This window comes from Scatophagus argus, chromosome 9 (genome assembly GCF_020382885.2).
Source record: "Scatophagus argus isolate fScaArg1 chromosome 9, fScaArg1.pri, whole genome shotgun sequence".
In the NCBI taxonomy this organism is placed as follows: domain Eukaryota; kingdom Metazoa; phylum Chordata; class Actinopteri; family Scatophagidae; genus Scatophagus; species Scatophagus argus.
In genome coordinates, this window is record NC_058501.1 from 15324091 (window position 1) to 15347077 (window position 22987).

At 43.8% G+C, this 22987-nt stretch overlaps 2 protein-coding genes across 3 annotated transcripts; one reads left to right on the forward strand and one right to left on the reverse strand.

The window, feature by feature from the left end:
• The first annotated feature begins 1535 nt into the window (after nucleotides 1-1535).
• Nucleotides 1536-18296, forward strand: chrnb2 (cholinergic receptor, nicotinic, beta 2). Its single transcript, XM_046400522.1, has 6 exons — nucleotides 1536-1857; nucleotides 10528-10673; nucleotides 11485-11529; nucleotides 13171-13280; nucleotides 15216-16344; nucleotides 17587-18296. Exons 1-6 carry the CDS (start codon nucleotides 1797-1799, stop codon nucleotides 17737-17739), a joined length of 1644 nt encoding a protein of 547 aa, XP_046256478.1. The 5' UTR covers nucleotides 1536-1796; the 3' UTR covers nucleotides 17740-18296.
• A 2517-nt stretch (nucleotides 18297-20813) lies between these two features.
• On the reverse strand, nucleotides 20814-22845 carry s100t (S100 calcium binding protein T). Of its 2 annotated transcripts, XM_046399748.1 has the most exons (3): nucleotides 22693-22845; nucleotides 21506-21668; nucleotides 20814-21412 (listed from the first exon to the last, which is right to left on the reverse strand). In XM_046399748.1, exons 2-3 carry the CDS (start codon nucleotides 21665-21667, stop codon nucleotides 21248-21250), a joined length of 327 nt encoding a protein of 108 aa, XP_046255704.1. In that variant the 5' UTR covers nucleotide 21668; nucleotides 22693-22845; the 3' UTR covers nucleotides 20814-21247. The 2 variants fall into 2 exon arrangements, with proteins under 2 accessions (XP_046255704.1, XP_046255705.1); XM_046399749.1 differs by lacking the exon at nucleotides 22693-22845 and having other exon boundaries at nucleotides 21506-22014.
• Between the last annotated feature and the right edge of the window lie 142 nt (nucleotides 22846-22987).

Genomic DNA, 22987 nt, shown 5'->3' on the forward strand with positions numbered 1-22987 from the left:
AACATTGCAACCACCAAAAGACAGAATGACAACCAAAGAAGACGGGACAGAGGAAAGGAGAGAGAGAGAGAGAGAGAGAGAGAGAGAAAAGGAGAGCGTGAAGGGGTGTTAGGGGAAGACAAGCACTTGTGGGGGTCCCAGCTTTTAAATAATTCAGAGAGAGACTCACAGCACTCAGTGCAGAGGAGGAGCACTGTCAGGTCAGCTCATTCACTGCAGAGGTAGAAAGGACTGTGCTGAGAGAGGGAGAGAGAAAGAGTGTATAAAGATAGCACGAGAGAGGAAGACATTACAGTGGAAGAGTTTGCCTGTGTGTGCATGCATATTCGCATTTGTGTGTCAAGCATTGTGTGCATTTATGCATGAGTGTGTGTGTGTGTGTGTGCGTCTCTGCCGTGAGCCAGCTGCGCATGTGTATTCTTTTTGTGTGTCGTGATGAAAATAGACAAAATGAAGGAGAAACAGGTCGTTTCCTGCTGGAGCTTTCTGGTTTCTCTTAGTCACCACAGCAACCGCCTCCTCCCCCCATCACGCATTCCTGTTTACTTAGTTTACTCTTTCCCCATCCCTCTCTCCTTGCCTCCCACGTTCTTTTGACTCCACTCCCCTCCCTCCCTCATGCATTTTGAGTCCTGCACCCCTCTTTATTTGCTGCATTCCCCCCACCCTTCATCATCCAAATCAGTTGCTGTATTGCTCTCTTCATCAGGTACCCAACTCTAAGCATGAACCTCGGTAAACAGGCTGCAAAACGAGCAGACAGCATCTATACGTTCATCCCAACTTACTTCTACCTGGCTGCATTTCCTTCTTAACTCCTTCCGCCCTGCCTGACATGTCTTCCCCCTCCATCTTCCAATCCAACTCTGTCGTGTTTGACTTTGTGGTTGGGGATTAGAGGTTACTTCTATGGCCTAGAGAAACAAAAATGAAATAATTAATGAAAGATATCTGACAGGAAAGGAAAAACAGAAAGAGGAAGAGATCACATAAGGGAAGGCAAGACATACCCTTCCAGCTTTTAGAGGGTGAAGATTATTCACAGAATGATGACTGCATAAGACCCAGGCGATCCTGGAGAGAAAGGTGGTGTGAGGTTACTTTAATGGACAAAGATATGATGGGCCTTTACACATACACAATAAATGTATATGCATATATTCATGTAATTTCATTCAGTAGATGAAATGAAAAAAATGCCTTAGCGCAGATGTTATCACATTTCTTTTTCCTCGCGGCTGCTTAATGAAAAATAAATATTCTAAGATATGAAATGCAACTGCTGCCACAACCATTTGGCCTGAGGCTCATATTAAAGATGAAGCAGATAAAGACGAAGGATGTCATTAAGTTTGACAAGGTCGCTATGAAATCACTATTAGCGCCACAAACACGCTGTAGGTGCCTAAGAGCGCAGAATATTATACGGTGATGTGTGACTTTGAGAAGACACTGGCCTCGTTAGCCGAGCTGTGGAGCCTCTGAGGTATGCCCCCCCCTCCCCTCCTCAGGTCCGTGCGCCCCGCCCCCGCCTCTCCAGCGCGTCGCATCGCTGAGCGGTGTTCAGCACGGATAGCCAGCGCAGAGCTCACCTGGCTCCGCCGAGATATTTATATTTTTATTTTTGTTTGTGTGTTTGGACCGACGGAGAGCCCCGACGTCACTATGCCAGGTAGAGACTGAAGGGAGGTTTGGGTCGTGAGGAGGAGGGGTGTAACGCTGCGGGTGTGTTTGGGGTGGCCTCTCCATCGCAGTGAACACCTTTCGGGCTTGGAGCGCTCTCGGACGCACCAAAGATGATGGAAGGCTGGCCGCCGCTGCTGTTGCTGTTGCTGGCTCTCCTCGCCATTGCGGGAGGTGAGTAACTTGTCCGTCGATAATGGCTCCATCGATGCGCGTATGTTGTGCATCGTCACCTTTACACGGCCGAAACCACCGTGCGTTCATGCATTCAGGGGGGTCTGAATAGGTTTCTGCAAAGTAAAAGGCAGTATAAACAAACAAAAATAAAAAAAAACAGTGGTTGTATGCTGAGGAGAGGCAGAGGTGGAGAAAATGATTCTTTCATTGCTTTGTCACCATCTTTTTCATACGAGCAGCGAGCGCGACGGAATGATGTAGTGGAGAAACACACTCCATGCAGCCTATTACACAAGTGTAGAAACACAAGCGACTGTAATGGCTAACATGATGTGATGTCCTTTAAATCCTTTAAATGTGCGTATCTCTTGTACTGGTAGCGGTGGTGCGTTTAGAGGCCTGACTTCACAAAGTAAAACCGTGTAGGATTGTGTCATCTTAATATTATTGCATGGAGTTACCGTTGAGCCCACTTTTGTGTTTATTTGGGGGTTTTATTTGGGGTTAAGTCACACTTTAAATAGAATTAAATAGAATATGGCACATTTAGACTTGAGGCATGTCTCACTTGAGGCATTTTTCAGTGCTTGCTTTAAATGTGGCGGACACGTTGCTTTTGCTGCTTATTGGCTGAAAGATAATAAGTTACATGAAATAACAGACATAGTAGGCGTAGAAGTCTCAGTTAGTTAGCATGCAACCTACAGAACATTTACCCACCTTTAAGAAAAAAATCTTGCATCAGGTATGCCTTTCGCTCTTCAATTAGGCCACATTGAGAGAGAAACAGAGAGAGAGAGGAAGAAGATTATGTTATTTATCACCCACTTACCCCACCCCCAACACACACACACACACACACACACACACACACTCTCTCTCTCTCTCTCTCATTAACACTGAGGTCCTGCATTGAGTGGGCAGGTTAATGAGAGGCACTTTGAGCTAAAACAACTTCTACATCCTGTCATCAAAAGGACAAATGATGTGTCATCCAGCAGTACAGGAAAAGCCTTGTGCTTCTGTATGACAGTATAGACAGATTAAAGGTCTTTTTGTTTCAATGAAGCACATGCATTAAGCAAATGAGTGTTATTTATGACGCCGTTGCTGCGGTGCATTCAGAGCAAATGAGATATGTGTAAAGTGTAAAGCTATTATCGTGTTTAGACATATTTTACCTCCATAAGTTGGCTCTAATTTGGTGTTAATTTCCACTCAGGGAGGGTTTGACCCCAAGCAGAGTGAAAAAAAACCCCAACATCAGCTGATTGGCTGAATTATGGCTACCTTAATATATGCAACCAATCCATAGTAGTGGTAGTGCAGAGGCCAGCTCAGTGCCTCCAAGCCAAAAGACTGTTTGTCACTGCCTGTGTAGCAGCACACACATATGCCAACACCTTAACAAACCTCCACACACACACACACACACACACACACACACACACACACACATGCCTGGCCATCTGCCTCACACTGACTAACTGTTCATCATCACCCATGGCGACAACATGCTCTTGCTCTCTCTCTGTCACACATACACTCTTATTCTTTCTGTCAGAGACACACGCAGAACGATAGCTTTACACCGCAAGGACATACAGTAACAGATGAAAAGCTCTGACCTCTTTTAACCTGCCAGTTATCATGTCAAGCACAGACACACACACACACACACACACACACTCTCACACACGCACATACAAAGCAAAGACATGTAATATTTGAACAGTAGAATCAGGTTTGACTTTAATTGCAAAAATGTTTTGTTGGTTATATTGCACTTTTCAACCAACAATATGTTTAACAGATACAAGATCATACAGATATTAAAGTAATTTCACATTCAGTTGCAGGTCCAGGATGCATATGCACTCACTTAATATTTTAAGAGTAGAGTTGAATTACTGTTTGATTTGGAAATTACAAAAATGTTTTATGAAGATGAAAGAAGATAAGAATAAACATTAATTACTCATTAGAATGCTTAAAATATATGAAAAATCTAAATCGTTAATAGTTAAAAATGCAGCAGTGGCTTCTTTGTATTACAAGACAAATTATTAAAAAAAATAAAAATAAAATAATGCCAGAAAAAATAAAAGACTATAATGTAAAAAAAATAGAACCAATCAATAGAGTATCAAATGTGTTTTGTTATGAAACTGCTCGAAACCTGGTGCATAATGTTCAGATCCCCTGCGCCGTCAGTTCTGTTGGTTGATCATTCCTGAGTTCAAACAGAGCTATGAGCACTAAAGCCGAAATGCTACCAACATGAAATATCACTTTAAGGAGCTTCACAAGCGGTGGAGTACTAATGAGTCATCTTCCCTTAAGGGAAGAAAATCTGATTAGCATCATCCTCGGAGACTATAAACTCAATCCACACACAAACACACATAAATACACACATTTGATGAAAAGCTCGCGGTGGTGCACGCTCACGTGGTCGCGCACACGTCTGGAGCTTCAGCTTCGACAACACATTTTAGAGACTCCCCGCCAAGAAGCAACACAACACGTAGCATTTAATGAGAAACGACAACACGTGCACGGACTCAGACTTTATGTTATATCCTTATGCATTCTCACATCGATATCGGAACAAATACTGGTGAAGATGGAATTAGAGAGAAAGTCTTAACTTCACACCTCCGGATGTACGACAGCACTTTGTTACATAAGACTTTAACATACACAGATACACAGACATGCACAAAGGGACTCAGTGGCTGCGCAAGGACGCTCAAGGACACTTCACCACCTGTCTTAGACACTGCCGTGAGGATGTGGCCGTCCTGTGGTGTGAGGAGGATGTCTCCTGTCATTTCCCCTGCAGGCCATGCATAATAAACACATCTGAGTCGGCCTTATGCAGGGGGTTACTGGATTTGGAGCACAGTGTGCGACCGTCTCGTCAACCGAGGATGCGAGGTGTACGTGGATTAGCTTTTATCAGCTGCATCTTAAACCGTAACGTGTTTGATGCACTGCCAAGTCATCATCTCTGCGTGTGTGACTGTGTGAGTGTACGCATGCGCCGTAATCTTTGTCTTCATATGAATGCACTTTGTGAATATCAACTACCAATTTCCTTGGCAGTCCTTCAGTCTAGAAAGTTCTGCTCAGTCAGTTGAGTCTGTCATCACTTTCCTGCTGCACCGTTCCAGCCCACTGATCTCTGCAGCATCTCAACCTGCACATTACAACAGCCCTCCTATTCTCTCTCTCTCTATCTCTCTCTGTCACTTTCTGTCTTCATCTCGCTCTCTCATTCTCCTCTGTCTCCATCTCTTTGGACTGACTCCCATTACACAGCAGCAACAGGATCGCATCGTCGTGGTGGGGCTGCATCTGCGATTAGAAAGGCACAGCAGTCACACGACAGAGGCCCGCATTTGTATGTGAGAATGTGTGTGATTCCGTGTGTAAAACTGTGTGCTCTCATGTGTGATTTGTGCAAGATTGTGTGTGTGTGTGAGAGAGAGAGAGAGAGACTCAGTGTGTTTGCGTGAATGAATGTGCAGCAGCAGTAGTAGCAGTGCACAGCAGTATGTGGCCCTGGAGATTAGAGGGAAGCAGAGGGAAAGCGCAGAGGTTTAATAGAAACTTAAGTAGTGGAGAGGAAGAAGAAGATAAGAGACGTTTGGACAGTCAAGAGTTTTATTAAGAATTTTTTAAGAAAGAAAAAGGCTCGTGCTCGTGCTTGTGCACAGGTGCACGTGAGAGATAGGATAATGCTTTCTCTGGTGACAACACGTATGACAGATAAAACAGTTTTATCTTGACCTTAGCATCTAAAGACAGTGGCCTGGAGAAGTGTGATAAAGCTGGAGAAAAATATGCTTGTAAAAAAGAAATTGGTTCTGTTCCAGAGAGAGAGAAAGAGTACATGTATGTTATCATTTTGATCAGGACTTCAACAGGATGCTCAGATGTGATCTAGACAGACGTATTTCTGTCACACAGGCAGCACGTATTATTCCCAGGCAGCAGGCTTTGACTCGGCGATAACACGGCCACACGATTTATGGGTATCCAAATAATAGCTCAAATAATAGCTGTTATGAGAGAGAGATTATGCAGTTCCAATGATGTATTTTATTGCAATCCCTGAAATATGCATCACCATAATTAGAAAGTCATAGTGCCCTCATCCACCAGCTGAGCTCTTTGGGCTGTAAATAATACAAATACACCACACTTTATATCCCCAGTGCAAGGATTTCTGTGCGTTTGAAATCAAAGCCTCTGACGGTGTTGCTTGCAACTGATTCTTCAGTCGTCACTTTAACGTCTCCCCCTGATGTGGCACAGGCACAGAATATATACCAGTTTTACATATCAAACATATTCAACCCTAACATGCCATTTTTTGACTGCAGTATGCTAATAATACATTTTCCATTTATTATTGTATTTAACGCGTACATTGCTAATCTTATTTCTGTGGTTGGTGTCTTGTTTAGCTATGATGTACACACTACAGAGCAATATGACATACAGCATGTTGGTCAACAAATGAAGCAGTTACTGTACTGATCCACAGACTGCTGTCCCTTTAACCCACAACAAAAATTTGGTTGATGTTTTATCTTTGTCTTTGCAGGTGTTTGTCGGTATTTCGATCTTGCCAACTTTTTATTTTGTTTCTTGTATAACTGTTTGTTCATTTCTCTACATTTAATTTGTAATTTGCATGTGGTGAAAACAAAGCCTTCTGTTAGTCCACAAGCGGATGGCTTTGTTTTTGAAGTGCTGCGATATTGCGGCTTAATGTCGGATCAATATTAATATCTCAGTTCTATGGGCACTACAGAGCCAATTGGGTGTTGCCAGTAGATCAATGGATCTCTCCATTATTGATTTAAGAATATTTCAGCTTAAAAAGTCCCAGCTGCAGCCAAAAAGCTTCTTTGGCAGAGAGCATCAAAGAGAGGAGAACAGAAAGCAACAGAAAGCTTTCCCTCCAACCGTTTCTCATTTGAGTGAGCGGTATAAATAGAGATCATCACTGTAATAGTCTTAGCGAGATAATTCAATTTAGCTCAAGCTTCGCCCTAATTTTCTCCACATTTGTCTTTATAGTGTGTGGACTCTGGCCTCACCATAGCTTTGCAAACAACAGAGACATGCAGTAAAATGTGATGAGTTTGTATGATCAAACAAGTTACTGCAGGCAGTGGAAAATCATTAGTAAAACCTGCATGCTTTCTGTGGTCAATCAGCATGCTGGGATCAATGGATATTTAAAGGAAGGAAAGAGAAACGGACGTAGTCGTGAAGCAATCAAACGTTGAACATGGCTTCCATCCTGTCTGCTCCTGTGCTGTTTCACTCATGTGTGTGTCTGTATGTGTTTGCACATGCATTGTGGTGTGTAAGTTCCCCAGCTCCTAGAGTCTAATGGGGAACCCTGCTGAAATATTCATAGTGTCACATTAAGTTTGCAATATTTGCACTGGAAAACAACCAGAATACAACTTGAGCTACCAGCAACATTACAACCACTCAGCTCGGCCTTTAGCCTGACAGAGTGTCGTCTGTGGAGTCCTTGTTTAGAAGCGTTAGTAAGTGCTGACAATGAGCAGTCGGGTTAACATGTTTGTGCAGTGATCATGCCGGATCGTGTGGATATTTTTTGCAGACTTGAGATAAGAAAAACCAGAACAGAGTAAGGCTCTGTGCTCTCTGTGTGGGTCTCTAATTTGTCTCAGTGCCATAAAATATTAGTCTAGACGTTCATCCTTAGCCCATGCATGCAAACATTTTAGTAAAACTAAAAATAAGCAGAAATAACAGCACTCAGAGAGTGAGTATGTAGGCCAGGACTGCACAGTCCTCTGAATTTGTTATGTTATTTTCATTTGAACAGAAAATGATTAGGATTTTTTTTAATCTGCATCTCCACTGGCATTTGAATTAATATGCATGTTGTGGGAGGCATAGGCCAGGCTCTTTTTTGTCCCATAGTAGTCTATGGGACAATATTTAAACAGCTCAAACACAGGCTTGGTCAAGATGTTAATCTAGACGTCCTGTCAATAATAATAATAAAAATCTCTTTGTAAAGCTGATCTTCATCAGAGGTCTTTGAGTGAGAAATTTTTCAGTACAGTTTTTTAAAAAAAACAGCACATGATTATTAAATAATGCAGCTACTCAAAAAGTGAGGTTTCAAAGATGACACGAATCGGCTCTGTTGGTGGAGATGCTGGAGTCAGTTTAGTGAGCATTGGAGCAATTGCGTTAAAATCTTATTTTCCATAAATTTAAGCCTTCAGATGCTCGTTGCTGTAAATATGTAAGATACAAACTCTCCTCTCCTCCTCTTGCAAACTGTGATCACACAGAACAGTGTGAATCTTATTTTTGACAATCGAGCAAGACATTTAAGTTGTCATCTAGTCTGAGCGTGAAGCTACCATTTACATTATGAGTGCGGCTGATGGAAATGTAGACCTTTCCTGCTTTATCATTGTATAAGTGAACTGTATTAGCTTTCTGTCTCATCCGACAGCATTATTGCCTTGTGCTTCTGGGAATAATATACATTACTCATATGGTTCAGAGGCAGACAGTAATGCTTATTTCCCTCATGAGTGTGTGCACACAAAAAGACACACACACCATATGTACATGTAAAAAGCAAACTAGCGCGGGTTCACAATAAACAACCAGAACGCTACACGCGTGTGCTGACAGGATGTGTATTGATGATGCTGGATTAGCCGGGGGAAAGGGGCAATAAATGGACAGCGGCTGTCAGCAGTAGGAAGATGGAGATAACGGGAAGGAGAGAGCGATGGAGACAGTCAGGGGAGTGAGGAGAAAAATATGGGCAGGCTCGGATGATGGAGAGGCACGGAAAGTGCAAAAAGAAGATTGAGACAGAAGAGACACAGGAAAAAGAGCAGGAGACTAAAAAAAATTGGGTGGGGGGGGGGCAGTGTGTTCAGTTTACGGAGCGTGAATAGACACCCCATTGATCCAGGGACAGAGGCTATCATTCCTGTTCAGTGAGCACAGCAGCTACAGAGCAAGAGGACGATGGCTGGAGGCGATGGGTGGAGGCGATGGGTGGAGGCGATGGGCATTCAGAGGAACAGAGAAATGCTGAAAAATAACATCAGCTCAGTATATGGCGTTCGTTTCTAGCTTTAACTCTCACTAACGAAACAAACCCCAACATTTCTAACTCAAATGTACCTGTTTGTCTTTTTAATTTTATTTATGGTATCTATGTATGAATCTTTCTTTATATATATATTTGTCATTTATAGCTTGCACATCTGATTCCTCATTACAATTGGTAGGTCTGCAGCTAATTTCTATTTTCATACTCATTAACTGCACCAATCGATGAATCACAATTTCCTCCAGCCTGAGATGATTTCTCGCTTGTTTTGTCCATCAGCAGATCAGTACCGGTATATTCGAGAACAACAAATGCTCACATCTGAGAAGCTGGAAGCAGGATTTGTAATATTTTTTTTCTCTATAATAAGCTGAAACAATAAGTGTTATTGTTTCAGCTCCGTTAATGACAAACAGTAAGTTTTATTGCTCAAGTAAGACTTAAATAATTTCCTTTCCTGTTACTTTTGTGCGTGTGATGCGTGTAAATGAGGATAAAAAAGATGATGGGGTTTGTTCAGGTGTTTGTGTTATATCCTAAATTATTTTGGTTTTTTTTCCCTTAAGTTTTGAAGGAGTAAAACATAAACACAACTGTGTTTTAATTTTACCCACATACACTTTGACATGTTTGTTTTCCTGCACCGTTAAATCGCCTCTGAAACGGCAGGTTTGAATATGACAGGTTAACAGTGAGCAGCCTGTGTTTATCTTCAGGGGGAACGTGTGAGGGAATTGTGAGATGGAAAAGATGCAGCACAGGAGTGAGCAGATGCCAGAGACACAGAGACTGAAAAGCAGGAGAGAGAGAGAGAGTGAGAGGAAGGACGAAGGAGGTGCTGAACAGTTGTTTTTTTTTTTGTTGTTTGTTTGTTTTTTCCGGTGCATCGTGTCTCTCAGTAAAATGCTTCCCCTTCGGTGTGTGGTGTTGTGACAGCTCTGCCCAAACTCGACCGCTCACACAGATACGACTACAGTCTGCTACAGATGGAGGGATGGAGGACGGGAGGGAGGGAGGGAGGGATGGGGAAGGGAAGTGAGAGACGAAGTGAAAATAACCCAAAGCTACAAAAGACTGACGGTTGGAGAGAGGTGCAACACAGCAGAGGAGAATAGATAGAGACAGAACGGAGGCCCGAAGAGAGCGATAGAGACAGAAGGGATAGCGATAGAGACATTCAGACTGGTTGACTCATTCTTATGATGTCAGATCTTGTGAGAAGTGTGTATCGAGCTGTGCCGACGTGCTCCAGCCGGCACTGATGAGTAATGCCATGGTTCAAAGGCTCTGCATTTTCCGCACACATGGATAGCCAGCTCTCAGTGCTAGCAGCGAGGGCAGTGGCCAAACAGAGCAACTCAACAGCAACACTGATTTCCTGCTCTTGCGTGATTCTATCTGATATGATAAAAGCTTTTCCAAAAAATGCCAAGAGACACACAGATGGATGCGACATTTTTTGTCTCGTGATAGAGGCAGATGACGATGATATTGATGGTGATGATAATGTGTTCTCATAACAGGCGGCCTCGGGGCAGACACAGAGGAGCGCTTGGTGGAGCATCTCCTAAATCCAGCCCACTACAACAAACTGATCCGTCCTGCGACTAATGGCTCCGAGCTGGTTACTGTGCAGCTGATGGTGTCGCTGGCCCAGCTCATCAGCGTGGTGAGTGCACACATGCGCAGACAACATGAAGTTTATCATTTAATTATGGTTACACATAAAACAAAGACTCAAAAACATGATAACAGAACATGTAGAGATTTAAAATTTAGAAATCGTCCTTTAGAAAATATAATTTGGTTCTTGGTCACTCGGTACATCACGTACCTTGGAAGTCTATGCAGAGCATTTTGAGACTTTTGCTAAAAGGTAGACAAAACAGCAGTGTTGAAAAAAGTATCAACATCTTGTACTTAAAGCAGCACTACCACCGCTTAGAAATACTGCATTGCATGTAAGGCTGTGGTCACTCCTTGGATGTTACATTATTACACATTATTGCTATTGATGCACTGACACGTCAGCTGCATTTTAATGTTGTATCTGGCTGCAGTAGAGCTAATTGTGCTCATTTTAGTTACTGCTACTGTAGTTACTACGGTGGTTTCATTTTATAATTATGCAACTATGCAATATGCTCATTATATATTAACTAGTAAGTACAGCTGTCAAATAAATGTGGTGGATTTTAAAGTAAAATATTTGGCTTTTAAATATAGTGGAGTAGAAGTATAAAAGATAAAATCAGTAGTGTCCAGGACTTAAAAGCAAGCCAAGGAAGTGATCTAATCCAAAACATTATCAAGTTGCATATTGGAAGTGAGGGACCCAGCGTCAGGATATCTTGGCTTTGCTGCGTCAGTTTGATGCCATCAACAAAACACAGACACACACATCCTTCACCTTGTTGAAGATGCTATAATGAATCTCTTTCCGTCATCGTTTGTAACGTATGTTTCTTCTGTTTCTGCAGCATGAAAGAGAACAGGTGATGACCACGAACGTCTGGTTAACACAGGTGAGACTTCCCACTCTTCTCCCCATCTAACCACCCTAACATAGGAAACACTGTGAGAAAACAGAGAAAAAGAAATGAAGACAGAAAGATACAATCACACACCGCAAAGGACTTTGGTAAATAATGCCCTCTCTGATCTGATGCACTGTACATACTGACTTACATTATATAATCATGAGGCACAGTGTTGTTACCCCAGTAGACCATAACATATGAGCCGTAGTCCAGAGATGCATCCCTGCGTTCCATATGTTTCGCTGGTCGAGGCCGTCTGGGTCTAATCCCTTTTCCGCTCACATGGAGCAGCAGCTCTGAGAACTGACACGACTGGCGAAGCGTCAGACAGCGAGAGAGATGTCAAACGATACACGTCCTCCAAAACCCGAAATCTGAGGCGAGAAATATGAGAAGTGAGTTGAAATTCATGAGCAGAAAAAAAAAACACCCAAAAGATATCTCATGATACCAAAAGCACATTGCACAAATGCTGAACTCCTGTTTCTCAGTTGGTGAGTTGGGCAACTTGCTTTGTGATTTTGCATGAGACCTACCATAACCTGAAACAATGATGTGACTCTGACTGAGCTGTGACCCTCTTCTACATGGTTGGCTCTTTGTATGCTTACAGCTGAGGCCTATAACATGGCCGAACATGTAGGTGTATGCATTTTACACACACCAGGTATAACAATGCATTCACCCACACACATCATCAACATATGTACTTGCTTTTGAGAACAGGCATTAGTACAAATTACACAGACACATGTTTAGTTTGGACTTAAATTTAGATCTATATGATACAGATCACAGTTATGTTTCTGTGCATAATGTCGACATCATAGATGCTGCATTTTGATTATTCACAGCTTCATGCATTTTTTTGACTGATGTTCACACACACACACACACACACACACACATACATACACTTGCACCTGAGCAAGTTGGGATTTATGACATGTACTGGAGCGTGGAATGGCCATCAGTGCTCTATAGATCCCTTGCAGTCAGTGAGCAGGGGAGTCAAGGACGGCTGTCCCGAGCCAAGAGGAACTGTAATGACCGTAATGCATCACAGTTACTGCAGACGACCTACCACGGGCATTACAGCTCTAACATGGCCCTAACAGAGAAGAGCCAGATAGAGACGCTGTCACAGTTCGCAGAGGCTTCAGTGAGGCAAAGTCAGTGACTGACCCACAACCTGCAGAACAAAATAATGTTGTCTAATAATGTCTTTTACCAAAGGTTACACAGAGGACATAAAGGTTTTTGCCGTGCATACACACACAGGATCAACCCCACTGTAGATGCCATTTCAATCATGCTGATTGGTTTGTGGCTGGATGTGTTTAAAGGACCATTCAGAGTCACTGTTGACATGAGGCTTCACCCTCTTTCTCCCCTCTTTGGTTTGTAGTTAAAGGTATGATGTAAGCGTAGAAGGACAGGCAGCACAGGATGTTCCCCAGGCTCATGTGGCTTGTGATGTGTCGTATTGACCACCGACTGACCGACAGACAGACATGTAGATGGACAGATAGACCTTCTCCTCTCTCCTCCTCTCAAGATGTCTTCTTGCTGCCGTGTGATTGTTGGATGAGTGACTAAGCACTTTGTTTTTTTATTGGCCCTCAGGAGTGGCAGGACTATCGTCTGACTTGGGTCCCCGAGGAGTTTGATGGAATGATGAAGGTCAGACTGCCCTCAAAACACATCTGGCTGCCTGACGTGGTGCTCTACAACAAGTGAGTCACTCAACCTCCTGTCCTCACTTCAAGAGGCTCTCGGACGACACACTTGGGCTCATAAACATGCGCAGCGAAAGCACAAATCTCATATTAAGCCGATAATATTTTAAAGCTAACTCCCAGGTGATTTGTGCCGGCTGCTACTGTCGCAAATCGCTTTGGAAATGAACATCAGTTAAATGCCAGGAGTTTTACTGTGTGACACACGCAGACCCGCCACACATGACTGAATATGTAATCTGCTTAAATCACTCATGCCACATTACTATACAGTCCCTCCAAGTCTCATGAGACACTTCAAAGACAGAGTCAACCTCCACTGCATATCCAGATATACACAGACGCAGTAGTTACAGTTAACTGCAACAATTGTACACAAACTGCTCTTCTTTCTTTTTGATAAATGTCTTTCTTCGGGTTGGATTATGGATTTGACCTAGTGTAGTTCGGATTTCGCAATAGCCTTATAGCCCCCTCCCATCTGTGCCACATCCTTTGTGCCTTATGCATGAACTCTTCCATCTTCATATTCCCATCAGGTACTGTGCACACAGAAAACAACTGCTCCGTTGTAGGAATACTTTAATTTAATTAAACACCAATTTAGGAATATGCACCGTGAGAGTACAATATAAGGTATAGGTCTAGTTTTAATTTAATTTTAAACTATATTTCAACACTGGGACCCTCAATCCAGGACCCAACTTAGTTGAAATTTGGTTGAAAGTTGGTGCAACTTTCCTGACAAAATTTACAGTAACAAAAAGACAGTGAACAGTGAACCCCGGGTTTTTGGGGGCTACTTTGCCCAGTTGTTAATCCAAACTTCCGTGAAGGCCTGATATGATTAAAACCAACCAAAAGGCCAGTGTATGCCTTCATTTTCAGTACAATTAGCTGTGTCAGTGAACTGTAGTTTATGTCACATGTGAAAACAGTAACAGAAACTTGTCTTGTCAGTTTTTAATTAGCATTTAATTAGAATTTGCATGTCTGAGGGAGGAAAAGATGTTGCAGACCACTCATTCTAATGTAATGGAAACTGAGTGTCAGCCTACAGTATGTAAATCAGCTCATCAGAGTACAGTGATCTGTCTGGCCTTCTCCTCTTTCCCTGCCTCACTCCTTACTTTACTAAAGATTACAAGGTCCCTGACCCACCGAGCTCTGGATAAAATGATCTCGTTAATCCCACAGACCCCAGGTCGACACACTATCCTCCAAGTCTTCTTCATTGCTTCAAACTTCTGTCAGTCACCCAAACACGAGGATTAGCTTTGAATACGGCAGCAGTGGAGCTGCTAGTAAAACCTCACTTTTGTCACTAAAGTTGGTGTTTCTTGTAGTGTACTTCAGTAGACGGGTCAGTCAGTCAAAACTTCTTGTCTCTCATGTGTCTCACAGCAGTAGCCATCATTAATTAGTTCTCTTGCCAAAACTTTAGTTAAATGGAAATTCAACCGGCTGTCAGTGGAACTGGAGGAACAGAGGAGCCAGTCAGCTGACTTTTGACCGAAGCGTCTAATTCGAGGTGTTTAACTCAACCCGGTCTGACCTGTGAGCCGTGTTTCCTGTCTAGACTGCATGGTCATCGTGTTCCTTGTGTTTGTAGAAGCAGGTGTGTGTGTGACCCTGCTGCTCTGAGACACTTCAAAGCTTCACCCACTTAAACTCTGCATCTGTGTGTGTGTGTGTGTGTGTGTGTGTGTGCGTGGGTGTGTGTCCCCTAGAGTTATACGAATGGATCTTGCATAATGAGGCGCATCATGTTCCGTTGCTTTTAATATTAACAGAAACATGGCCTCTCATCATGAGTTTTATTTACGTTTCTTTATTTAATTATCACACAAAGGTTTCTGTTTATGTGTGATGCTCTTTCTGTTTTTTCACTTTTCTCCTTTCCCTCATCCTGTCTCTTACCCTTTCTCTCAGTGCTGACGGAGTGTACGAGGTGTCATTCTACTCTAACGCAGTGGTCTCCTACGACGGTAGCATCTTCTGGTTGCCCCCGGCGATCTATAAGTCAGCATGTAAGATCGAGGTCAAGCACTTTCCCTTCGACCAGCAGAACTGCACATTGCGCTTCCGCTCCTGGACTTACGACCGCACTGAGATCGATCTGGTGCTCCGCGCTGATGTGGCCAGCATGGACGACTTTACGCCCAGTGGAGAGTGGGACATCATTGCCCTGCCAGGCAGACGAAATGAGAACCCAGCTGACCCCACCTACGTGGACATCACGTACGACTTCATCATTCGTAGGAAGCCTCTTTTTTACACCATTAACCTCATCATCCCGTGCGTGCTCATCACTTCACTGGCAATCCTGGTCTTCTACCTGCCATCTGACTGTGGCGAGAAGATGACGCTTTGCATCTCTGTGCTGCTGGCGCTCACTGTGTTCCTGCTGCTGATCTCCAAGATCGTCCCGCCCACTTCGCTAGATGTCCCTCTCGTGGGGAAGTACCTGATGTTCACCATGGTCCTGGTCACTTTCTCTATTGTCACCAGTGTCTGTGTTCTCAATGTGCACCACCGATCGCCCACCACACACACTATGCCACCTTGGGTTAAACTGGTGTTCCTCAACAAGCTTCCCGCCTTGCTCTTCATGCGCCAGCCCAGGAACAGCTGTGAGCGCCAGCGGCTGCGCCAAAGAAGAAGGGCCCAGGAACAGAAGGATGGTGGGCGCTGCGGGGAGGCAGGGGCCTTGATGGTAGGGCTCGGGCTGGGCGCCGCTAGTGGGAACGGAGGCGGAAACTCCACAGGGGTGTTCGGCAAGGAGGACAGTGACCCTTGTACCTGCTATGTGAACCGGGCATCTGTTAAACAGTTTGGAGGGGATCTGGGGGGTGCAGGAGGGGGATCCATGGATGGGCTTAACCGGGTGAGGGAGGGACGGGAAGGGGGTTCTGGAAACCTACCACGGGGGAAGCAAGCCACAGGGGGTCCTGCTCTGACTCAGGCCCTGCTAGCTCAAGCCTGTCCAGGCTTTGAGGAGGCTGTGGAAGGAGTACGCTTCATCGCCAATCACATGAAGAGTGAGGATGATGATCAGAGTGTGAGTATTGTATTATCCTTATGATACCAGTCACACCATTACAGCTATATATATATATGTGTGTGTGTGTGTACACTGCATACTACTGTACACCAAACAGCAGACACACACAGTTAGCAACTAGCAGGTGGTGAAAACAGTGAACCATTTAGCATTAGCTCTCCCTGCCATATCAACTTTATAACATGATAATGTCTATGTTTGTTTCCCACTTTATGCACCCAAGTTTTATTTTTTTAAAGGTAAACAAAAGACCAAGTGAAATATACATGCTGGTGATGCTGCCAATAAAGCCTTTATTGCTGGAGTTTACTACTCTGCAAATTCTTTCCAACATACGCACCAGTACTGATATATGTATAATAAACCAATATGAACCAGTCTGCAAGTGTATCGCTTGGGCTTCCCGCTATATTAAAACAAATTATCTTATCTCACAGTAAATTAGACAGCATGAAGCAAAAAGCATCCTGAGCAGCACAGATATGTCCCTTCATTGCCATATCATGTTATAGTGACGACAGAGCGGTAGAGCAGTGTCGTTTAGCTCTGCCATTTGAAACGCATGAGGGAGAGCAGCAGAGCATAAGCGAAGGCGACAGATCTGGTGACGCAATCATACCCCTCTGAATATTCAACGCAGACATGTAATTATAGCAGCGGCGTGATGTGCGCTTGGACAAGGGGTACAAGCCGGAACAGAGGTACCAAGACAGTGGCGTGAGGGTGCTGTGTTTTATCGCTTCTCCTCAAGGCATCTTGGGAAACCAGCTTTCTCTCCTGGAATGAAAGAAACTGACACAGGAATTAACAATCCTTTGTAATTCTATCCATCATCGACGTAGTTGCCATCCCACTGCCATGACGACTGCTTTAAAATCCTCCCTCTCCTGGCACAGTGCATGGTACTGCTCCTCCTCCCCCTGCTCCTCCTCCTCCTCCCCTAGTCATCATTGCAGGGGTTACAGTGTCAGCACCCTCTGTCTCTGCCCTCCATCACTCTCATTCTCTCGTCTCTCACGTCCTTCTCCTCCTTGACTCATGTAGGACCTCATCAGAGCTGTGTGGGATAGCGAATCCCTGCTCACATTAACCCTTCACCTCCATTAACCCTCCCCATAAGGCCTGAGGTGTAGATAGAGAGCGAATAAGAGCATGTGAGACAGTGTGCTTTTGCTCACCTTAATCTTTGTCTGCACTCATCTCACACCTCTTTTGCCCCCCCTACCCATCCATCTACAGGTAAGCGAGGACTGGAAGTATGTTGCCATGGTGATCGACCGCCTATTCCTGTGGATCTTTGTGTTTGTGTGCGTTTTCGGCACAATGGGCATGTTTCTGCAACCGCTCTTCCAGAATTACACAGTCAAGACCATCACCAGCCCGCCAGGCTGACCATTCACAGGCTGCGAACGTGATGACGGACAGCTCCTCCGACCGGTCAGCTCAGGAGGACAAGGGCTGGAGGTCGGGGGGGGCGGGTCTGGGTTTTATTGTGTCTCTTGTGACTGGAACCAGAACTGGAACTGAACAGCAATCATTATCTTTATAGTAACATTTTTTGCAATGAACAACGTTTTTCTTGTATGAAGAGAAAAAGGAAAACACCATCATACTCTTACTTGGCGTTTTTTTGTCCAGATGTTTAATGGACTGACCTCCCCTTTCTGGTGGAAAGGTCCCTCCCTGCTCTCCTCTTTAGCCGGTCAGGGAGTGAAGATGCTCTGATTTGCTCCTTGTAGAACCTTATGGCAGCCAATCAACACTTTCTGCTTGATGCTGACTGCTTAATTGACACATGACATGCCCGCTTTCAGCTATGACATTACTCATCCATAATATTGACTGATGTCAGTAGAAGCTAATCAGAAAGGGAAGGGAGGTTCATATCTGGGTTCTTAAACATTTCTTTTATTTTTTCAGAAGTCCACTATGTCAGTGAACTGATTCAGCATATTTTATCATAGCATAGCAGCTTACCACAATATAGCATTAGAAATATATTATTAAGATTTCTCTATGTGTTAGCTCATGCAAGGGTCTGTTGCTGAAAAAGAGGCTACGGTGTGTTGTATGATTGTATAGATCAAACAAGAATGTGATATAAACTGTACTACACAGACTGTGATGCGCACACTAACGCGATATGTGTACAAACAACGGATTGTGATGGAAAATACATAGAGGCGACTGGGATTAAAGAAAGTCAGATTGCATCAATTGATGAAAGTCAAAGGGATAAAGTAATAGATAATGCATGGACAGTTGTTGTAGAGAGTTGTGCACATTAACCAGAGAACAGCAGCAGCCTGCTGTGCCAGAGTGCACAGCTGCAGTGAGATGAGTCTAGCTCCTGAGAAACTGAGGAATCTGAGCCAAGATGGTGGACAGGACCTCATATATGATGAACAGTGGGACAGGGTTTCTCCAGGATTTAGAGTAGAGATGGAGCAGATATCGGTATTGGAAAAAGTAACATGTAAATCAGATTATATTGATTGGGGGGATGGGAATTTTATCATGGAAATTAAGATTTATGTATTGTTATGTAATTTCATATTTCAGTATGTAATGTTCAGAGCATATGTATACATGTACGATTGTGTGTATGTGTATGCGTGCCCCATACCCCAATGCATTATCACATCTGTCAGATACAATGTTCAGAAGAGCATACAGTATGTGTCTCCCCCTCCCATCTATTAATCTCTAGTGACAACCTCTCTCCAGTTCTCTCCCCCTTTATCTGGTCTTCCATGGACAAACACACTGCTGACATTTAGTCCATTTTCAATCATACCCACATTCTCTAAACGCCTATTCATTTCAACAGTTTTCCTTCCTCTCATGGACCGGCTGATTTGTCTTATTTTCCACCATTTTCCCAGGTTCCCTGGCAAGCGAGCAAGATGCAGAAAGGTCTTTTTAGGCACGTAGGGAGTGGGGGATGAATTAAAGTTTCAATAAACAAGAGAGAATTGACAAGAGGGCCAACACTGAAGTAGTCAGATCAGGCAGCGAGCCACAGATGCGCAATCATAAGCAGAGAAGAAAAGGTCCAGAGCAATACTGAAAGTTAATTGTGCAAATGTTTCATGATGACGTTGTAGCTGAGGAACAAAAAAAGAGGATAATCTGACCACAGCAAGCACAATCCAGAAGTGAGGAGGAATATGGCAGGATAGACAGAGACAAAAGACTGTTAGTGTTGTTACTGCACAGGAAAGCCACTATAAAACTCTTAAAAAATGCTGTCTAATTCTCAGTCACTGTCACTCGCTGTGAGTTTCCCTGGCTTTTTACGGTCATGCGGCCAAGTCTGCAGCTCATCTCAGTTCTGGACTGTGAACTGCCTCTCTCTCTCTCTCTCTCTCTCTCTCTCTCTCTCTCTCTCTCTCTCTCTCTCTCTCTCTCTCTCTCTGTCTCTCTCTCTCTCTCTCTCTCTCTCTCTCTCTCTGTCTGTTTCACTCTCTATCGCTCCCTGTCTGTCTCCAGAGAAAGGGATTACCCAGGGGGATCCCCAACAGATCCTGAACAAGTGTGAAAAGCCTATCAGAGACCTGTGAAAACTGTAGGCTGCATGGCTCCACAAGGACAAAGTGCTGCTGTCCACTCTTTTTCTCTCTTTGACCTTTCCACTCTCCTTCCTTTCTTCTCACTTCCTCTTTCATTATGTCCCCACACCCACCCAGTCACCCATCTTTCACCTTCTCTTTCCTGCCTCTCAAATCTGCTCCTGTGCACACCTTAACCAGTCCAATAAAGGTTGTAGGTTCAGATTAATCAAAGTGTGTGTCTGCTTGACATGTTTTTCCACTCACACGCACATATAACCTATCTGTAAATTACTGTATTACCCAAACTTCCCATTAATCTTACACCACAGGATAGAACGAAAGAAAGAAACCCATTTCCTGGCTTTCTAATATTGAGGCTGGTAACTTCCTTTTTATATACTCACAAACAGATACACACCTACGCACTCCGGTCATGCTTTTTTTGTCTTGGAAGCAGCGGTTTTAAACAATCATGGGTGTAGGGCCCAGCCAAGGTCACTTCAAGTTCTCATTATTTTGCTGTAAAAACAGAAATGTGGGTACGGTCGGTAACTGACCATTTACACCTTACAAAATTTTTTGCACATGAAAAGAATGATGAACTTGAACACACCACAACAGAGTATCAGTCACTCATATTGAAGGCTTAACTGCGACTTCCTCTTCTGTACATTTCCTCAGTAAAACATCAACGTTTCTTTGCTGCTGACTGATAGATAACCAGTCTACATTAATCCACTGCAAGTGCTTTACCAGCATGTGGAAAGAAAATTAAAGTTAACAATAATTCACTGTCAGAAATAAAGGATGGGATTCAGGGGCCTCTTGCTGCCCCCTGGTGCTCATTATGTGTTTTTGCTCATCTCATTTGCTGTAATAAAGTACAAGCAACGTGGTTTTGTTTGAGTAATGGTCACATTTATTCTTTCCAGGGAGAAATGTCTTTTCTTGAATATGTTACAAAATAAATGTAAAGAAGAAGAAAGAGAGAGGCATTCACATGTTCAAACAGTGACAGGTGCTGAAACTTATTTAAACTCTCCAGATATTGACATTGCAATAAATGCAGTTTGTTATGGACTGATTGGACATTGCTGGACAAATACACAAACAAACACCCAACATTTACTGTTGAAGCAATTAGACATATATGCATGTATGTGTGTATGTATGTTTGTGTGTCTGTGTGTGTGCGTGTGTGTGTGTGTGTGTGGGTGTGTGTGTGTGTGTGTATTTGTACATGTCCATGACAGGATGTCCCTCGCAGGTCTGCTCTCCTGTCTTAACTGTTTCCTCCCTGGAGCATGTGGGTTTTCACAGTGGACTTCTTTGAGCCAAGGGTGTGTTTACTTCTTCTTTTCTGGTTTGTCGTTGTACTCCAGGAAGAAATCGTTACAGGCCACAGTAAGAGCTCCGACCAGTATGATGAACTCGGTGAAATCTACCTCCCCGTCGTTGTTGGAATCCAGGTCTCCCATTACCTTGTCCACTGCCTCCTTATCTTGGGCATTCTGCATATGTGAAGATAAAACATAGATATAGGCTGGATCTGCATTATGAAATTTCCATGCATTTTTTACCCCTTGTAGAACATATTTCCTTACCCCCAGGTAGTTGCCGAGCTCTGCGGTAAGCATCTCCTTGAGCTCAGCCTTGCTCAGTGTATATTTGTCCCCCTCATTTCCAGAGTATTTGTGGAAGGTCTGGATCATGAGCTGCATAGCGTTCTCCAGGGTGGAGGCATTCTCTGAGTTGGGCAAAGACATTCTGGAGAAGGGTAGAATAAGAGGAAATGTGGGAAGAGGAGAAAGCAAGAGCAGTCCATGTCAGTAATCCTGCAAAATATCTGCTCCCTGGAGCATGGAGGACAGGCCTGCTGCAAATCAGTAAAGGCTAAAGACTCAGCTGATCTCTCTTACATTTGCTTTTCCCTATTTGACACCATGCAAAACTGGCTGGCAGAGATGCAAGGACAAACAATAAAAAACTGAATCACGGGCAACAATACTATCACACAGACAGCTACAAACTGATTCTCTATGTGGCATCTAAGCATACCTAACTAGTGACAGGAGGGGCATTTGGCACAGTCGGAAACCCCGCACAGTTTGCTCTGTTTCCTTGTTGGGAGTGTTTCCTCCCCACCAGTGGACCTGATAAGATTTTTCTACAGATAAACTGATCCTCAACCTGTTTGTTGCTTTGCCCCAGCCAGAGAGCCTTTGGGAGTCAGGACATAGTCAGCAACCGGACATGTGAGCCAGCTGATAAGAGTGAAACTCTAACTGGTAAAACAGCCCAACCAGTGGAGGAGATGTAACCAGGACACACAGAGGAAACCTGACCTGGCTTTTACTTAGACCCACCGGATGGCAGAAAACACCGGAGACAGGTGTAAGCCCTTGCCTTTCTTGAACCTACATCACCTCTGAACAGAGAAGACTTTTCCTGACTGTCAATCACATCTTACATCAGTCTCTCCTCCTGGACACAGTGCCCAAAATTCTTATGAATCAGTGGTATAAAAAACTCAGTAAGCCATTTTTGCATGCTCTGTCAGAGACAAAGTATGGTTCCAACACTTATTAGATTATCAACAGAAAGCTCTTGCGTCTTTGTTATTGATATGCACCTTCAGCAGGGAGTCTGCCCACTAACCACATTATGCATTAAATACACCTCTACTTTTAAAAGTACAAAACAGCCTGAAACAACCTCTGGGAAGTGCAGAAACATGGATGAGGTGAAAAGATATGAAGAGATGAAGCGTGTCCTCTAAGTCGTTTCTTACCTGAGTGGATGATGATTGCTGGCCTGCTGGTCAGGTGCAAAGAGAGAAGGCAATAGCGACTGATGAGGAGAATGAGGAGGACAACGTCTTAAATACACCCCTCACTCCACCCATCCCACTTATCCCTTCCTCCTCTCTCCCTCCTTCCACCTGTTGCTCCTCTCCTCCTTCCCATCCCCCCTTTTCTCCTCTCCTCTTCTTTCTCTGATTACGCATCAGGCACCTGCTGTCTGTCAAATGGACATATGAAACATCTACCTGCTCCTCCGTAACACTGTCTGTCAGTGATCAATAT

Bases quoted from the DNA above. Each gene is read 5' to 3' on its own strand.
- chrnb2 (XM_046400522.1), top strand. From the start codon at position 1,797: ATGATGGAAGGCTGGCCGCCGCTGCTGTTGCTGTTGCTGGCTCTCCTC. The intron at 1,858-10,527 runs GTGAGTAACTTG...TTCTCATAACAG, and splicing joins TCTCCTCGCCATTGCGGGAG to GCGGCCTCGGGGCAGACACA. The intron at 16,345-17,586 runs GTGAGTATTGTA...ATCCATCTACAG, and splicing joins GTGAGGATGATGATCAGAGT to GTAAGCGAGGACTGGAAGTA.
- s100t (XM_046399748.1), bottom strand. From the start codon at position 21,667: ATGTCTTTGCCCAACTCAGAGAATGCCTCCACCCTGGAGAACGCTATG. The intron at 21,413-21,505 runs GTAAGGAAATAT...TCACATATGCAG, and splicing joins AGCTCGGCAACTACCTGGGG to AATGCCCAAGATAAGGAGGC.